General features: G+C 35.7%; 1 protein-coding gene across 10 annotated transcripts in view; it reads left to right on the top strand.

Moving 5' to 3' along the window:
* The window catches only part of LOC127880764 (kazrin-like), a 94152-nt gene that overhangs the window by 7745 nt on the left and 71495 nt on the right, over positions 1-14912 (top strand). For 3 of the 10 annotated variants that reach the window (XM_052428128.1, XM_052428127.1, XM_052428126.1), the window contains exon 2: positions 11671-12092. The exons of 2 other annotated variants lie outside the window; for them this stretch is intronic. In XM_052428128.1, the coding sequence (XP_052284088.1) occupies positions 11984-12092 (109 nt within the window). In that variant the 5' untranslated portion in view covers positions 11671-11983. 5 more of the 10 variants (XM_052428130.1, XM_052428129.1, XM_052428132.1 and 2 more) reach the window with 5 other exon arrangements.

Genomic DNA, 14912 nt, shown 5'->3' on the forward strand with positions numbered 1-14912 from the left:
AAAATATGCAAGAAAAATTATACATTAAAGCCGAAGTTCATAAAATGCAGCAAAGACAAATTAGCGCCCCGAGCCGATAGTGACGTACATATTTTCCTACAATAACAGAAGCATTCGTGTTTGTATTAGGATCGGAGATAGTGTTTGTGTGTCGTTTGAATAGATATCGTTGCAGGAATTAAAATAAACCGTTAAACTAAGTTTAGATGCACATGTATCGTACATGTATGGTATACATGCTGGCGAATTCAGCTGTACAGCCGTTTTCAATTTCAGAATTAAATATCTGGCTTATTTCGCATTTTTGGACACATGTTCTTCTTAACTTTTATTTTAATTTATATTGAAATATATGTATAATAAGTTTTTTACACAGTTTATATAAATTCATAAATATTTGACAAAATCGTATATACCCGCTTTAATAGGCCATTATGCATGCAGAGTTTATGATGCAAATTTTGAGTCAATGTGCTCGGTTGATAGTCTTTAAATAATTCATTATATTTTTTTCTAATTTGTATTTTCCACAGTTGTATTTTTTAATAAGTAGTTATAATTTATAAGGTACATTTGTATTTTTAGCTGAACTACTATGTATGGAATATATATAGTGGAGCTATCCTACTCACCCCAGCGACGGCATGAGTGTCTGCGTTAGCGTTAGCATACATGCCATAATTTTTCAGACCAATTCCGGGACATTGAGTTAAATTGTCCGGGACTTTTGACGATTTTCCGGGACATGTATAAAATGTAGCGATATTTATAGACATATGCATTTTTGGTATGTTTTTTTTTTTTGTTTCGCATCGTTAATTGCAAAAGTACGAAAGCCTATCCGAAATACACTTTATCTATTAACGTCAAATTAAACATTACTACTTCCGTTACTAGATACAAGCCACGTGTTTTCAGTGTAAGCGTTCTAAACATAGATGGTGACGTCACTGCGTTATTGTTATTAAGACCGGTGTGTAACGCGTAGTTGTTGATACGCCTTTATTCATTCGATGTTGGGCTTCAGATGTGTGAACAACTATCCTTTGCCCTTACGCAGCGGGAAATAATGACGTAGTAGATTAAAGTCAATTAACAACCACATTCAACAATGCCGCCTTTTCGGTTTAACCGCGAACGTGAGACAATCGATATGATAACAGGACCCCTGTTAATTGATCGATTTTGACACGTAGCGTAGTCTGCCTATTCGGTTAGGCATTGTCATGGAGACGCTGCAGATATACACAGAGTCGATGTGCAGTTAAGCCTAAGATAAGGTACATCTATATATGGATATTGTAAATTCCGGGACATTTGACAGATTTCCGGGACAGCGGGACAAGTTCTTCATTTCCGGGACTGTCCCGGACAATCCGGGACGTTTGGCATGCATGGCGTTAGCATCTGCAATAGCGTGCAAATGTTAACGTTTTCGTACCACCCCAAATATTTTCTTTGTCCCTTGACATATTGCTTCCATATTTTGCATACTTGTTTACCAACATGACCCCAACCTATAAACAAGAGAGGACAACTCCATGAAGCATTTTGTCATAATTTTTGCCCCTTTTCCACTTAGAATATGCAGCAAGTGTTAAAGTTTGCGTACTACACTATTTATTTTCATTGTCCCTTGACAAATTGCTTTCATATTTTGCATACTTGTTTACCAACATCACCCCAACCTATAAACAAGAGCAGACAAATCTATCAAACATTTTGTCATAATCATTGCCCCTTTTATACTTAGAATATGCATATTATTGATAAATCTATGTTAAAGTTTGCGTACTACCCCAAATATTTCCTATATCCTTTGACATATTGCTTTTATATGTTTCATACTTGTTTACCAACATCACCCCAACATATAAACAAAAGCAGACCACTGTATCAAGCATTTTGACATATTTATGGCCCCTTGTACACTTAGATAATTGAACATTTTGCTTAAATTGCCATAACTTCTTTATTTATGATCACATTTTATTATTATTTGGACAAAACAACACTTACCTGAATACCACAATGGATTCCACCCAAACAATACCCCACGCCCCTACCCAGAATCCCTTCCCCTCCCCTCAACCTACCCCCCCATTTTTTCCCCATCATCTCATAAATTATCCCACCCCACATTATACCCTCCTATCACCCCCACCCCTCCTACCCCCCACCTCCCTACCACCCCCAATTTTTTTTTAAAACATCATCTTATAAATCACCCCCCCCCCCCCCTTCTACCCCCCCCCCCCCTGCCCCAATTTTTTTTTTTTTTTTTTTATTTTTGAAAGATCGTCTAATAAATTATTGAATATGAAAAATTTCCCCATGATGGCTTACGTTATACTGTCAAGCAGTCAAATAGTCGAGCGCGCTGTCCTCTGACAGCTCTTGTTTCTACATATCTTAGGTCATTGTTTAAAGAGTTGATACCACTTTTACAAATAAATTTGCCAAAAACATTATAATGCTGTACTTTCAATATTTTACTGTTTAGTCTTCAAATAAAATATGTTAAATGATTGATTGTCCCCTACCGGTGAAACCAGAGGGGACTTATGGTTTGCACTCCGTTTGTCTGTCAGTCTGTCAGTAAGACTGGTCAGTCCGGCACACTTTTCTGGATCCTGCGATAACTTTAAAAGTTCTTAATATTGTTTCATGAAACTTGAAACATGGATAGATGGCAATATGGAGATTATGCACTTCATTTCATTTTGTGACTACATCAAAAATCTGGTTGCTATGGCAACAAATATATAAAAAATATATAAAATTGTTTACTCACAATGGTAGAGTTTCACCGGTAGGGGACCATATTGCTTGGCAATCTCTTGTTTCATTTTGAAATAGACTGAGTATAATAAGTCATTAACTGAATGCTAGTCAAACTTTATTTGTGTAAATGTATGTTAGAGAAGTAAATTAAATTTGTCATTAAAATCTGTAAAACTATATACACTTAACACCTGTAAACAATAACTTCATTGAATAAATGTAAAAATCTTTAAATCAACAGGTTAAAGTAAAGGTGGAAAAATGTGATGGGGAAAAGTGCAAAACTTTTCTTAACATAATAATTATTAATGCACAGAACTTGTAGAAATGTTTACATTAATTTCATATCTGATACGATTTACTCTGCCTGAAGACAATGAATTTTCATCACTCTGTTGGCCACTTGTTGCAAGTAAAGTCAGTCAAATGCATGGGAACCTAAAATGACCTCTGAATATTTTTTATTAAACTTATCATGGAAGATTCTATTTTAAAGACCAAATTATGTTTAATCAGATTTGTTAGAAATATTCTTTTAGATTATAAAAAAGTCAACAAACTCAAGAATAAATTAAGATGTTGATATGCAACTTTGTGTATGGATGTCATTATAATTGATATGACATAGAAGCATATTAGATTCTGGAAGCATTAACGATTTAAAAATATTTATAACAAAAATACTTAAATTAAAGAAAATCCTGGATCTGATGATGAATTTGGGACTAATGAAAGCTGTGAAAAAAACAAATTGTCTTGACATCTCTAGGTTACATCTCTGGGTACATAAACCCCACTGACAGCATGCACATGTTTCAGATGTCAGAGCCCGTCTTTTGTCCTCTTTTGTTGAAGGTCTTTAGAAAATGTTTCTGCTAAAGGTTATAAACAGACAGCCCAGCAGGAGACTAAACCCTTTGAAACTGTTTTCAACAGAGTAATTGTGAAATTTGATAAATGTTTTCAATGATTCACTGCAAATACTGGTAAGTCTCCTTTCTACAAATGGCTGCTATTCATTTTGATAAGATTTCACAGGTGCTTGTCTGATTCTGCATTATAACTTTACATACAATTTTCTTTTTTGTTTCTTTGTGATTGCATACCAAGTTTTAAATGCACTTTGTGAAGCAAATGACTACAACATGTTTCATATGTTATTCAAATATGCAGTAATTATCAGGTTCAAGTATATGCTTTTCTTTTATTATGCTCCCCCAAAAAATTTTGGGGAGAGCATATAGTTGCCGCTTCGACTTCTGTCCATCGGTCCTTCCGTCCGTCCGCCCATCCGTGTGTCCTTCTGTGTGTCCAGCCGTGCACCATTTTTGTCCGGGCTATTTCTCAGCAACTAATGACCGGAATTCAATGAAACTTTATGGGAAGCTTCACTACCAAGAGGAGATGTGCATATTATCAGCGGGTTCTGGTCGGATGATTTTTCACAGAGTTATGGCCCTTGTAAATTTTCCATTTACTGTACATATAGTGCAATTCATGTCCGGGCTATTTCTCAGCAACTAATGACCGGAATTCAATGAAACTTTATGTGAAGCTTCACTACTAAGAGGAGATGTGCATTATTATCAGCGGGTTTTGGTCAGATGATTTTTTACAGAGTTATGGCCCTTTGAAATTTTCCATTAACTGTACAAATAGTGCAATTCTTGTCCGGGCTATTTCTCAGCAACTAATGACCGGAATTCAATGAAATTTTATGGGAAGTTTCACTATCAAGAGGAGATGTGCATATTATCAGCGGGTTCTGGTCGGATGATTTTTCACAACGTGATGGCCCTTTGAAATTTTATATAAAAAAATTCTTGTCCCCCCCAACTACTGTGCCCTCAAGACGTTTCCTTTTATCTGAATATATATTGCAATATTGTGACAAAAAAAACTTTGTGGAGCATCACCAGTCTCTGACGGTTTCTTGTTTCCCCAAGTCAAATTTTTGGCAATGAAGGATTGAAGGAGCTCTTATAAATGTATAAACTCAATTGCAAAAGTTTATTTAAATTGTATGCATTAAAATTCAGTCTTTATGTAGCAAATGTTTGGCAGCTTTATATCATTGGTCAAATTCAGGGCCCAACATTACCTTGTGAACCTACTTGACTAGTGCTCTATAACAGTATTTTGTTTGTGTCAAAGTTACCTGTCCAGTCCTTAAATATGCATTTTTTGACATCTTATGTTACAAATTGCAAAACTGAAGTCCCTTTTTGCGTGCAATTTCTGTTAAATAATTTTTGTTACTATAGACATTATTAGCAAAAATATACATGTCTACAACTGTTGTCCAGATGTAATATTCAGGGCCCACACTTGACTGAAAATTCTTTTAGCCAACCATCTTAAATTGTTAGATGGCTCGCAAAAACTGGTACCGGTAATAGAACAAAAATATTAACTAGTGTGATCATATTTCATCTAAATGATAACAAAGCACTACATATCCTCACATATCATAATGTAGTATAAAGTTGTCAATATAGCAAATCATGACAATATGTCACATGTCCTAGCATAAAAAATCATTTATTAAATGCAACCCGCTTCTGCTACTCAAGTGCACCAGTGTTGTTTTTGACACCTTATAGGCGTTTTATCGGCAATTATTGATTTTATCAGGCATTAACAGACACACCACAGTATTTTTATGATAGGGGTCTCTAAATTCTAATTGCTATCGAAAGATGTATCATACAGAAATAAACGCCAATGACACAATTGTACCACCTAAGGTTATAAAACCTGTCAAACCACCGATTGTGTACATCAAACAAATTGGATGCTGACCAATACGCATTGATGTTTCACATAAATTAACTTTCATTTTCGACTGATAGTCAGAAAATAATTTGTAACATATTGCATCAATCTAAATTTAGAGTTAATTGATGATTGGTTGAATAAGAAAAGTGCGCGAAGCACTCACTTAGCGTCAAAGATTTACAAATTTTCAAGGGGATATCCCTGTACCGATTGGATGTCAAATCGAGGCATACGGGGAAACCCCACAATAGTGTGTTTACTTCTGTAGAATGGAGAACGCTGTGTTCACGAATTTCTGAAACACATGTATCGTCAAATTGGGCAAAAAATTAGAGTTTTTGTAAGTAATATACTGACTAAAGGTGGAATGATTGATCGTTTTAGGTGTCCTGCTTTTTGGTCAAATTTCCCGACAAGTTTTTATGGAATGTCCCGATTTGGACATAAATAATTCTGGCATGTATGGATTTCGGATGCAATTTTACGAATACTTTCCCCCCATGTTAAATCCGGACCGATTGATGTTGTGGGAAAATATGATCCCTGGTCATGAGTGGTAGCCAAAAAAAAGGCCCAGGTTCAGTATTCTATGGCAGGCACATTTTGTTAATTTTATGTTATTCCATGTTATTATAATTATTTTTAAACTATTCTAAATATTACAGTTTTGTTGGAATTATAATTTGTATGATATTATACAAATTAGAAAATATGTAAACAAGTCCATTTAAGATGATTTTTAGCTCGGCTGTTTTTGAGAAAACCTGAGGTATTGTCATAGCCAGCTCATTGTTCGCCGTCCGCGTCGTGCTTAACCCTTGACATTTGTCTCTAAAATAAAATTGCTTCCACATACGACTTTGAAACTTCATATGTAGATGCACCTTGATGAGTTCTACACGCCACACCCATTTTTGGGTCACTAGGTCTAAGGTCAAGGTCATTGTGACCTCTAAAAAAAAAAAAAAAAATTAATTCTGACAATCTTTCATTTATTCAAAACTGCACCCGCAGCCGAGCGTTGGCACCGTTATGCGGTGTTCTTGTTAGACTGGATACAAATTGGTGCTTTTTGTATAATTGAGATTGAAATTCATGCTGTTGTTGTTGTTATGGTTGGTTTTAACAAAATGATGGGTATCTCTGGAGTATTTCATCTTTCTTCACTCAGGGTTACTTAGTACATTGAGACCAATACCTGACGATACAACCAGAGAATATGGCTTTAATGATTGCATTTCCTTTTAACATAAGATTTATGTAGATCAAGTTTTATTCTGCTATCTAAGATTTTATAACAGGAAACGCAATATTTTTTGCATAACATGTTGATTTCATCAAATGCAAAATGCAGGTGTTTTGTATAATCAATGATATTTGAAACAGAAATTTTTTGTGGCTGCATTAAATTGGAGTGTAAATATATATGATACAAGAAGGAAATATATATTTACATTATTATTGGAAGAATAACAAATCATGTCTAGGTTAGTTGTTTAGATTTTAAAAATGTATACTCAAGGATGAGAATTGTTTTTAGGCTTATGAAAAGTTTGTGATCATAATGGTATTGCGTAAACTTGAATGTTTATAGTAGCAGCTTGAAATTCTCCCTCTCGTCCCAGTTTTTCATGGGCATCTGGCCTCCAAATACTGTTTAGAAAAACATTCATAAAGCACAGCTGGCTTTATTCAATGATAATAAAAAGATGAAGTCATAGAGTTTTTGTATAAAAGCAAGCTGCTAAATATTTATCTTGGATCTCTCCTACCATTGTAATGCACCACCCTGCAGCCTCTGTATGTGTATGGTGTGTGAAATCCAGGGCCAGGCCTGCATGGGGAGAGCTGTTATTTCTTCAACATGATAAACTTTTTCATTGAGTTCTTATTTCCTACATCTGGAGTTGGGTCTATGTTTTTAGGTTCCTGATATTAAAGACCGGTAGGAAAGTGTTTGGAAGTAAACAAATCCGTTGAACATTTACTTATTAAAATCATGTTTGTGAAAAATGGCATCAAATCTAGTTCCATTCAAAACTATCTAAACAGCTCTTGGAATTATCTTAAATACATAATTCACTTGAGAATTTATACAATTTATCATAACATATTGACCCTGTCCGAAAATATAAACATAAAGGTCACACTTGAAGGCCACACTTCAAGGTCAATGCTCAAAATTGACAAAATACGCCTTGTGCATAATTTAGATGTGATACTGTTTGAAATCCATGCCTCATATCATCACCCTTTTGAGACGACATGTTGGATGTAATGGGCAAATAGTGAGGCAATGTTGGACGTAATGGGCCAATAGTGAGGCAATGTTGGGCGTAATGGGCCAATAGTGAGGCAATGTTGAGCGTAATGGGCCAATAGTGAGGCAATGTTGGGCGTAATGGGCCAATAGTGAGGCAATGTTGAGCGTAATGGGCCAATAGTGAGGCAATGTTGGGCGTAATGGGCCAATAGTGAGGCAATGTTGGGCTCAATGGGCCAATAGTGAGGCAATGTTGGGCGTAATGGGCTAATAGTGAGGCAATGTTGGGCATAATGGGCCAATAGTGAGGCAATGTTGGGCATAATGGGCCAATAGTGAGGCAATGTTGGGCATAAAGGGCCAATAGTGAGGCAATGTTGGGCGTAATGGGCCAATATCGAGGCAATGTTGGGCGTAATGGGCCAATAGTGAGGCAATGTTGGGCGTAATGGGCCAATAGTGAGGCAATGTTGGGTGTAATGGGCCAATAGTGAGGCAATGTTGGGCGTACTTATGGGCCAATAGTGAGGCAATGTTGGGCTCAATGGGAAAATAGAGAGACATGTTGGGTGTTTTATGGGCCAATTGTGAGGCAATGTTGGGCATAATGGGCCAATAGTTAGACATGTTGGGCGTAATGGGCCAATAGTGAGGCATATTGGGCGTAATGGGCCAATATTGAGACATGTTGGGCGTAATGGGCCAATAGTGAGACAATGTTAGGCGTAAGGGGCCAATAGTGAGACTTGTTGGGCATAATGGGCCAATAGTGAGGCAATGTTGGGCATAATTGGCTGATAGTGAGGCAATGTCGGGCGTAAAGGGCCAATAGTCAGGGACAACTTTGGGCGAATTAGGCCAATAATGAGACATGTTGGGCATAATGGGCCAGTAGTGAGACATGTTGGGCTTAATGGGCCAATAGTGAGGCAATTTTGGGCGTAATGGGCCAATAGTGAGGCAATGTTGGGCGTAATGGGCCAATAATGAGACATGTTGGACATAATGCGCCAATAGTGAGACATGTTGGGCATAATGGGCCAATAGTGAGACATGTTGGGAATAATGGGCCAATAGTGAGACATGTTGGGTGTAATGGGCCAATAGTGAGACAATAAAAACAAAGTTACAATGAAATATAGGGATCTGTACACTAGCAAAATGTCTAAGAATGTTTTACTTTTAAAAAATTAAAAAAGCGCTCGCGAATTGCATTTATTTATTTTATACTTTTATGCGTATATGTGTAGGATAATGAATTATGAACTTCTAAATTCATAATTCACAGCGAATTGTATTGTAGAATTTTCTTTAAAGCATTTAAACAATTATAATTTGTTTAGATGTTAATAGTTTCTTCAACATTGCAAATGAAAAAGGCAGAGGCTTTCTTTTGTCACATAAATTACATAGCACAGGAGTTTTGTCCTTTTATCTGTTAGCTAGGGGGCTGTAACAGTGGCCGTCTGATGTGATGACAAGATAAAAAGGCTACCACCAGATAAGGCTGAATAATTTATTATCTAGTGCATCTTGTTCATTATGGTTTGGTGTTTTACTTTAAAGTCAGGGTTATGTGATTATTATGCTGGCACTATTTATGGGCAAGTTTATGTAATATACAAGCATAATTATGCAAGGAATGGAATGGCTATGGTGGTATAAATGTATACGTTATGCACATGTGTGTTTATACATTTGTAATATTTTTTTTTTACTCTGAATCATTTAACCCTTTCCCACTTACATATATTTTGCCGCATTTGTAGTCCCATAGAAAGTTTAATTTAATTAAATACCTTTCTTACTAAATTCAAGTCGTAAAGGCTTCATTTCCAAGTCTTACATACTGATGAGCAGCAAACAGCATAAAATCTGAACAGACTGCGAGTTACTCGCAGGCTGTTCTGGTTTTATGCTGGTTGCAAAAGCCATTTTCACTGCTTCTTAGTGGGAAAGGGTTAATGCAAGAAGAAATGACTACCAGGTCAGGATGAGTCTTACACTGGTGTGTCTGCTTTTAACAACAGTTTTAGCTACACCTATTTAAATTGTACTTATATTAATACTTATTAAATTAATTTAATGTGTTTTTTTTTTTAATTGTTTATAGTGATGCATCATTGTAAATAATGGTTAAAATTTTGACATTTTTTAAAATGAAATAATCATCATGATTTATTCACAACATAACACACAAATAAGCTGCTTTAAAGAGTGCTTTAACCCTTTCAGTGCGGGAACCGAATTTTGAAGGCCTTTGCAAACAGTTTGGATCCTGATGAGACGCCACAGAACGTGGCGTCTCATCAGGATCCAAACTGTTTGCTATTCTGATAGTATTCTTTGAAAAAGATCGAAGAAAATGCTAATTTTAGAAATTCAGCAGACACATTTTAGCAGAAGAAAAATTACCCAGCATGCAAAGGGTTAAGTAGCTGATGATAAACAAGTGTTTTCCTTACTTACATTGTTAATTAAACACATGCATGAGTATTTAGACTTCAGGGGGAGAGGAATGGACTATTGTAAACTGATGAAACTACTGGGCTGGATGAAACACATGGTTTTCCCATCAACCAATCATCCTTATCAGCCGGCAGATCATTTGATTGATCAGTTCTATTGTGATTATTGTAGGATTTCCAACCATGATAAGGTTCAGTCATTTTGTCTTAGGTATTCTGGATGCAGCATATTTTGGCCTGCAATTTTGTAAGACAAATTATGTAGTGGTAGGCAGGTAGTAGACAGGACATAGAACACTGAAGACAGTCCTTTTGAGTTGGAATGGGAAATATTGTCCTGTGGTAATTGAAGTTAATTGCTGATCTAACAGTGGAAGTTTAATAGTGTTACAGACATGAATGGATTATTTGTGGTTTGCTATTTATACACATGCAGACAGGACCTGTGGTCACGAATAAGTTTTTGCAAATATTGATTGCATGTAAATTAAAACTATTTGTGTTTTTGTCAGAATGTGAAATATTGGATAGATAAATACTTTTTACTAAATGATTTCTGCTCTTAATCACTTAATTCACTCAGATCTATGTTCTGAACATATTTAATAAACTTAAGTATTTATTAATATTAACATATTTTTTAAATCACTTTGTAAAATCACCATGCAATTCATCATTTTGACATGTTTAAACCTACTCAAAGGTTACTATTTGCGGGCATTAATTGATGTCTAGTTTTGAACAAAATGTTTTTAATGTTGTAATGAAAATAACTTGAATTTTTAAGTATGTTCGATGTCATAATAAATCTCCTCAATAATTTAGTTAAGGACATTTTAAAGCTTGCTTATAATTATTGCAAGGTGTGGAGTGGTTTTAGTGCACAATATAAAACTTAAAAGGCTATAATTATTAAGTGACTCATAAAGATATAGATAAAGATTATATACATGTTTTTTACTTTTCTAAAGGAGTGGGTTAAATACGTAAACTGATACTGTTGTAGAGAACAGTCTGTGTAAGGCATTTATAATTGCAACTTAATTGAAAAAGAAATAATTATATTTGGTAAATAATTGTTTTTGATAATAAAGTTGTAACTATGATTTAGGATAGCTTTGTTACATTAGCTATTTTTCTTAAATTTTCATGTTAAGAAATCTAAAAAAAATGTCTGTTGGTATTTGTAACTGTCAACCTTGTTTATTACAATAATACATAGATCCTAGTCCCTTCAGGAGTTTGTTAAACAACAAAAGGTTATTATGCAACAGTTTCTGTTTAAATCGTTGATTTACACTGATATACTTCTTTATGATTCACTGAGTTTAATGTTCACTGTTCACATTTTACAACTGTGGCTTGTACTTTGAACAGGGTTTAAGTCAGTCAAATATTAATTAGCGTGAAAGAACATTATTATAACACAGTGACATGAAAACAACCACAAAGGATAGAAGACAACAAAACTGAGGAAATAGATGTATTACGTTGTACAAAAAGACACAGCTCATTGTTTATAATGACTTTGGAAAAGAAGGAATTCAATCATAGATTGAAAGGTGTTATTGAATAAGTGACCATTTTAAGGCTACTTTCAGTTTAGTCTGTAGTATGGGATATTTCTATTATTGTTTCAACTCTGCAAATTAACACTTTTGGTACAGAATTTTAAAAATATAACATCAGGATGTTAAGGAGTTCAATGGAAAACATTGCAGAGGGATTGTTGATCTCGGACAACGCACGGCGCAAATTTTCGGCCGCAGTCGACAAGCAGAATGTCATCGCCAAGACAGGTATGTAGACCCTCCTCATTCTATTATAAAATAGAGTTATGACTTCATTGCTTTCGACCGATCTTTAGTTTATATGTATTGGTAAGCATGGCGACTACCCAATGCGTATATACTTTAATAATGTCCACGGAAGCATATAATTAATACCAAATGAAAATAATTTCGTGAATTTTTAGCTCCGCGTTTTCGGAGAAACCCGAGGTATTGTCATAGCCAGCTCGCCGTCCGCCGTCTGACGTCTGCGTTGTTCTAAAACCTTTACATTGGCTCTAAAATCAAAGTGCTTGCACCTACAACTACCACACTAGGGTCACTAGGTCAAAGGTCAAGGTCAATGTGACCTCTAAAAAAAAAAAAAAATTCTGACAAGCTTTTATTTATTCAAAACTGCACCGGTAGCCGAGCATGGTACCCGTTATGCCGTGCTCTTGTTAGAAAAAAATATGTTTTCAGGGGATTATAAACTTAGAAATTTTATAAACTTTAAACAGTATTCATATATGTATATATGCAATAAAATGTATGTAGTTTTTTGTGTGTCTACTTTCTATTTCGAATGGGCTCATAAAGCATATGAATTGATCCATATGAAAATATTAAAAATTTTGTTTATTTATCAAATCAGGTAGATAAGTATTTAAAAATTGATTTAAATGATGCTTAGAGCGTGTTTATAAACTAATGTTTGTCAAACGAATATACAGTGTGCTGATTTTTGCATATGTTTTGTGGAAGGGACTGTGCAGATGCTGGTGCAAAATGAAAATAGTTTTTTCTTCAATTAAGTATCCATCATACAGAGTGCAGGAGCACACAGGTTAGTTGAGAAGAGACACTTGGTGACACTGAGACTAAATTCCTGTTGAGGTTACCTAAATTAGATAATTAGTGGTGTGTCTCCTGCTAACATGTTTCCTTGTTTGTTTTGATCTGGTTGAGTACTTTAGTGCCCTTATGTTTTGTCTAGACAGCTGTGGAGGAATCAAAATTATGTATGATGGAAATTGTTTTAGTTCATGCACTCAAAGCAGTGGTGGAGGCCCATAGGCAGTGAAACCTTTGGGGCCCACACCCAGGCCCCTAGTCAGCCTATACCCTATAAGAATGCCAGTGCCCAGTCGATTTCATGTGTTTAAAAACAGAAAAATAAATAATGATTGTTTCTTTGTAAGACAAATTATGTCAAGCCTTTAAGTGCAACATGCCATTGATATAAAATTATATTTACTTTGTTATAAGTCATTTGGTTAGGCTAAGTAAGTGAAAGAAATATTTTGTAACGGTCTAATTGGGCCCCTAAAAGTCACGGGGCCCATAGGCAGTTGCCTACTCTGCCTTATGGGTAATCCCGGACTAGCTTAATGGAAAGTGCTTCAGCCTTAAAGGACTGATAGATTGATATGCATGTATAAAACAGTGGATTGGAACATAGTTCTTTAATTTACCCAAGTTAATAATATTAACCCTTACAAATGTAACATAGGCCCAAAAAAAAGCTCTTCCTTTTGAGGCACTAAAATTAACGACACACGGTTTTAACTAAGTTCTAGAGTCTAATGCCTGCTTGGTGTAGTGGAAGGAAGTAAGTTTTTGCTTCTAGTATTTCTAGGTTTGATTCCCAAGAAATTATTACTGGTTTTTCATTTGTATGTTTTCTTAAAGATATTTACAATCAAGTCTGGCTCTTGGCTAATGGGGCTTTATGTATATGTGTCTGGGCAGCCTTATCTGGGACGACATTTTCCGCCTAAACCTGATTTCCTTTAAGTGTCTTTCTTTGAACAAAAAACATTATGCTTACTGCACAGGCTAATATTGGACTACACTTAATGCATATTGATTAAGCCCCATTTTCTCAGAACACATCTTACACATCTCATAACTAAAAAGACTCACTTCTCACACACACAAAACCAACTCCTTTCAGGGAAAACTCGCTTAAATAAACACAGTCATCTTCTTAAAAAACAACAACTTTAAACTCAGTTCAATGCACATAAAACTAATTTTAATTGACAAAAACCAACTTCCACTAAGAAAAACGCAGAATTAACACAGTTTTAAGTGGGTTTTGGTAAGAAAGTGGTTTAATTTTTGACGAAGGATTGTCTGAACTAAGTGTGTTATGTATGAGATTTTCACCCATATACTATTTTAACAAGTAAATGAGCCTTGCTTTTGGAAAATGGGAATAAATGCATGAGGGTAAAGTGTCATCCAAGATAAGCCTGTGCAGTCATGTGGGTAAAGTGTCATCCAAGATTAGCCTGTGCAGTCATGTGGGTAAAGTGTCATCCAAGATTAGCCTGTGCAGTCATGTGGGTAAAGTGTCATCAAAGATTAGCCTGTGCAGTCATGTGGGTAAAGTGTCATCCAAGATTAGCCTGTGCAGTCAAGTGGGTAAAGTGTCATCCAAGATTAGCCTGTGCAGTCATGTGGGTAAAGTGTCATCCAAGATTAGCCTGTGCAGTCATGTGGGTAAAGTGTCATCCAAGATTAGCCTGTGCAGTCATGTGGGTAAAGTGTCATCCAAGATTAGCTTGTGCAGTCATGTGGGTAAAGTGTCATCAAAGATTAGCCTGTGCAGTCATGTGGGTAAAGTGTCATCCAAGATTAGCCTGTGCAGTCAAGTGGGTAAAGTGTCATCCAAGATTAGCCTGTGCAGTCATGTGGGTAAAGTGTCATCCAAGATTAGCCTGTGCAGTCATGTGGGTAAAGTGTCATTCAAGACTAGCCTGTGCAGTCATGTGGGTAAAGTGTCATCCAAGATTAGCTTGTGCAGTCATGTGGGTAAAGTGTCATCAAAGATTAGCCTGTGCA

This window comes from Dreissena polymorpha, chromosome 5 (genome assembly GCF_020536995.1).
Source record: "Dreissena polymorpha isolate Duluth1 chromosome 5, UMN_Dpol_1.0, whole genome shotgun sequence".
Classification (NCBI taxonomy): Eukaryota; Metazoa; Mollusca; class Bivalvia; order Myida; family Dreissenidae; genus Dreissena; species Dreissena polymorpha.